At 44.9% G+C, this 3,303-nt stretch overlaps 1 protein-coding gene across 1 annotated transcript in view; it reads left to right on the top strand.

Annotated features, from left to right (window-relative positions):
* The first annotated feature begins 687 nt into the window (after positions 1-687).
* The window catches only part of JAM3 (junctional adhesion molecule 3), a 77,785-nt gene continuing 75,169 nt past the window's right edge, over positions 688-3,303 (top strand). Inside the window, exon 1 of the mRNA XM_077763692.1 lies at positions 688-793. Coding sequence (XP_077619818.1) covers positions 718-793 — 76 coding nt within the window. The 5' untranslated portion in view covers positions 688-717. The remainder of the gene's footprint in view (positions 794-3,303) is intronic.

The raw sequence follows: 3,303 nt of genomic DNA on the forward strand, positions 1-3,303 counted from the left end.
TAGAAAAGACATCGCTTTTTAAAAGAATGTTTCTTTTTGAGAGAGAGAGGGAGAGAGGGCCTGAGTCGGGGCAGGGGAGACAGAGGGACAGAGGATCTGAAGCGGGCTCCGTGCTGACAGCAGAGATCTGGATGCGGGGCTCAAATTCAGGAACCCTGAGATCATGACCTGAGCCAAAGTTGGATGCTCAACCGACTGGGCCACCCAGTCGCCCCGAAAGACATCACTTTTATATTCTGCATAATATATGTCTTGCTTATGTTTTAAATAGATTTCAGCGCTTTTTGCTTCCATCACATTTGGGATCAGGACCTCAAAAGAGCTGCCGGGGATAATGCTTCAAAGACAATTCGATTTCATCCTTATTTGTGAGGAAACACTTCATTTCCAAGTTTTAACGGAGCGTTCCTTCTCTGATCTGTAGTGTTCCATTCATTTTATAGCTATGGAAATTTACCCCGCCCCATTCTTGAGTACGTTTCTTTACGTCCTCTCATCAAATTCTTTGAATGAGACCGCATGCGCGCGGATCCGGAGCATCCCTGAATCCATAGCAACCAAATTTCAGCTTCTCTTGTTACCATGGTGACGGCTGTGCAGGTCCATGTGGTCGCTATGGTAACTAGGGGCGGGTAGTCGGGGCCCCGGCAGGCAGGCGCATGCGTGCGGGGAAGCCGAGCTGCGCCGCGCGCCCGCGGCCCCTCAGCTCCCCTCGACATGGCGCTGAGGCGGCGGCCGACGGTCCGGCTCTGCGCCCGGCTGTCTGACTTCTTCCTCCTGCTGATTTTCAGGGGTGAGTGTGCATGTTTCTGCCTTTGGGAGAGGAGGATTTGGGGCAGATGGGAGCAGAGCGGGCCCGGAGCGACTGAAGTCGGTCCTAGCGGGAATAGCGGTCCCGGCTCCGGAGACGCTGCGAGCTCGGCAAGCAGGAGCGGCCCGCGCCCGCGTCCCAGCAGAAAGGGGTCGATCCGGGGCCTCTGGGCGGGGTCCCAGGTCGCGTCGGTTCGCGGGTGCGAGGGGCCCGTGCGAGGCCGGGGTAGCTCGCTCCGGGCGGTGGGCCGGTCCCGGGCGGTGGGCACCGCTCTCTGGAAAGAAGGTGGCAGCTTAGGCATGGGCTTGGAACTTGCTAGAAGACACTGCCGAGCGAGCGCCTTGCCCAGAAGTGGACAGTGAGGGGCCTTCCGAAATACCAGCGAGACGCAGCTCCGAGGCCTTTCTGTCTTCTTGGTCACAACCCTCTGGGGATGTGCTGTTCATTTCTCTCTTGCAGTAAACAAAAGAACTGAGTTGGGCAAACCCAACTTTCCTTCGTTGGAAATAAAAGGTCACAGATCTCTATCAAGTATCCTTTTTGTCTCTCTCCAGCCTGGCCCAGGAGACCCCGCAGACCCTTACCCTGAAATAGCATCTTGGCGGTTTTGATCAGGTCACACTGACAGACTTCGGAGTTTTGTCTTTTCCACTGTCCAGAATTCTCAAGATTTGTGTGTCTCAGGACACTTGGATGGAGGGACTAATGCACCTTGTATTTAGTGAGCATGTACTATATACTAGGAGCTTTGAAATGATTACCTCATTTACAGCTTACAATAACTTTGTGACATGGGTTTTATTGCCCGTTTTCAAATAAGAGAACTAAGACCTAATTCAAGTCTCCTTTCCAAGACTGCAACCCAAGTGAGTAGTAAAGACTCAAACCGTGTTTACCTAAAGCACTACACCACACGTCTGTGGAGGGCGTCCTCAGGTAACCAGATGAGGTCTTTTCAGTTCTTAGGTCATTTTATCATTTGGCTGCGTTGCCATTGTCATCCCATGATGTTTTCCAAAATATACAAATTAAAACACCAAGTGACTGTTTGGGAGTGGGGGTGGACGGACTAGAGAAACAAAGCACTCCTGTGTTTGATGTTCATTCTTGTGAAATGTTCATAATGGGGGTAGATAAAAGTGAGGGTTTCAGATGGAAGCGGTGGAAACAGGGCTCTATGATGAAGGAGAAGTTTCAGGGTATAGATGTTGCCCATATACTTTGCCTGAAAATGATTTCCAAAAACATGTGGTAGGGAGATATAAATGATCAAAGGCTAGCCAGGGCACAAGGGTGTCAGGAATGTCCAGCTCCCGGCTTTGTTGGTCACACTGACACTGTCCTATTCACAGACTGGAACAACTCCCCATTGTTGAAAAGTTCTGTTCACATGAAAGTTTGCAGTTTTTATTGCAGACACATTTGGCAGTTTTAGTTCAGGAATGAATTTCAACTTGGTTGCTTGTTAATAAAACTAGAAGATGCTCAGTACTTCATATGCCCTTAACTTTTTATTTTACTTTCCTGGAGGTGCAGGTTTTATGGCTTCCTTGATTTTAAGGGCTGGGATTTACCTGCAGAACATAGGAGGAAGAATAAAATTTTGCAAAACAGGACTAATGACAAGAAATCAAGATGGTAGGCTGTATGAATCCACTTTGAGGGCATGCAGCTCTTTTTTCAGTAGGAAACTCTTTTTCTCTTATTTTGTGTGTACTCTAAACACACTGTAATACCTTGAAAACTTTGCCACAGGTCGTGACAGCTGTGTCTTTCTTATTTTTATGATTATTCTTTTCAATTACTATTCTTTTTCAGCGTTCTCATTTTAAAAAAATTTGTTCCTGATATATAACACATTGTTTTTGTTGCTGTTCCTAATACAATACATTCTTTATTAGCCTTTGCCAGGCTGTTATAAGAATTTAGTATGTATTCATATTACTAACAATTTAAGAGATTGTTAATATTGTTCATTTTGTGCATGAAGAAACAAGTCCTGAGAGATGCAATAACTTGCTCAGGGTGATAGCCTATCTGTTTTAAATTTGGAAGTTTTTAACTATTTCTGTTAATCTAATTTTGGGTTACTTGTATTATTCCATTTCATAGTGGATTTCTTATGCATCAGTTTAACAAATTATCAAATGTTCAAAGCTTTGTGGTTTGCATATAAAATATTCTTTTGTTGTATTGGTGACAGGTGCAGTTCAACCTTACAAACGTTATGCCGCATGGCTTTTCTGAATGATTATGTAGTCATACTTTTTGGTTTCCAAATCTTTTGATGTCCTCGAGAGAAGTGCTTCATGTAGAATTAAAACAGTAATAGTTTGTATTCTTGGGGTAGGACAGCTTGTGTGCTTAAGTTTAGCAAAATCTAAAAATTAAGATTGCCTGGAAAATTTTTGAAAAGTATTCTAAACCATTTTTTTAGAATGACTTATATTGTTAAAATTCCTTTTGAATTTCCTGGCAGATATAATTGCTAT

The sequence above is a fragment of the Crocuta crocuta genome, unplaced genomic scaffold (genome assembly GCF_008692635.1).
Source record: "Crocuta crocuta isolate KB4526 unplaced genomic scaffold, BGI_CrCroc_1.0 scaffold254, whole genome shotgun sequence".
In the NCBI taxonomy this organism is placed as follows: domain Eukaryota; kingdom Metazoa; phylum Chordata; class Mammalia; order Carnivora; family Hyaenidae; genus Crocuta; species Crocuta crocuta.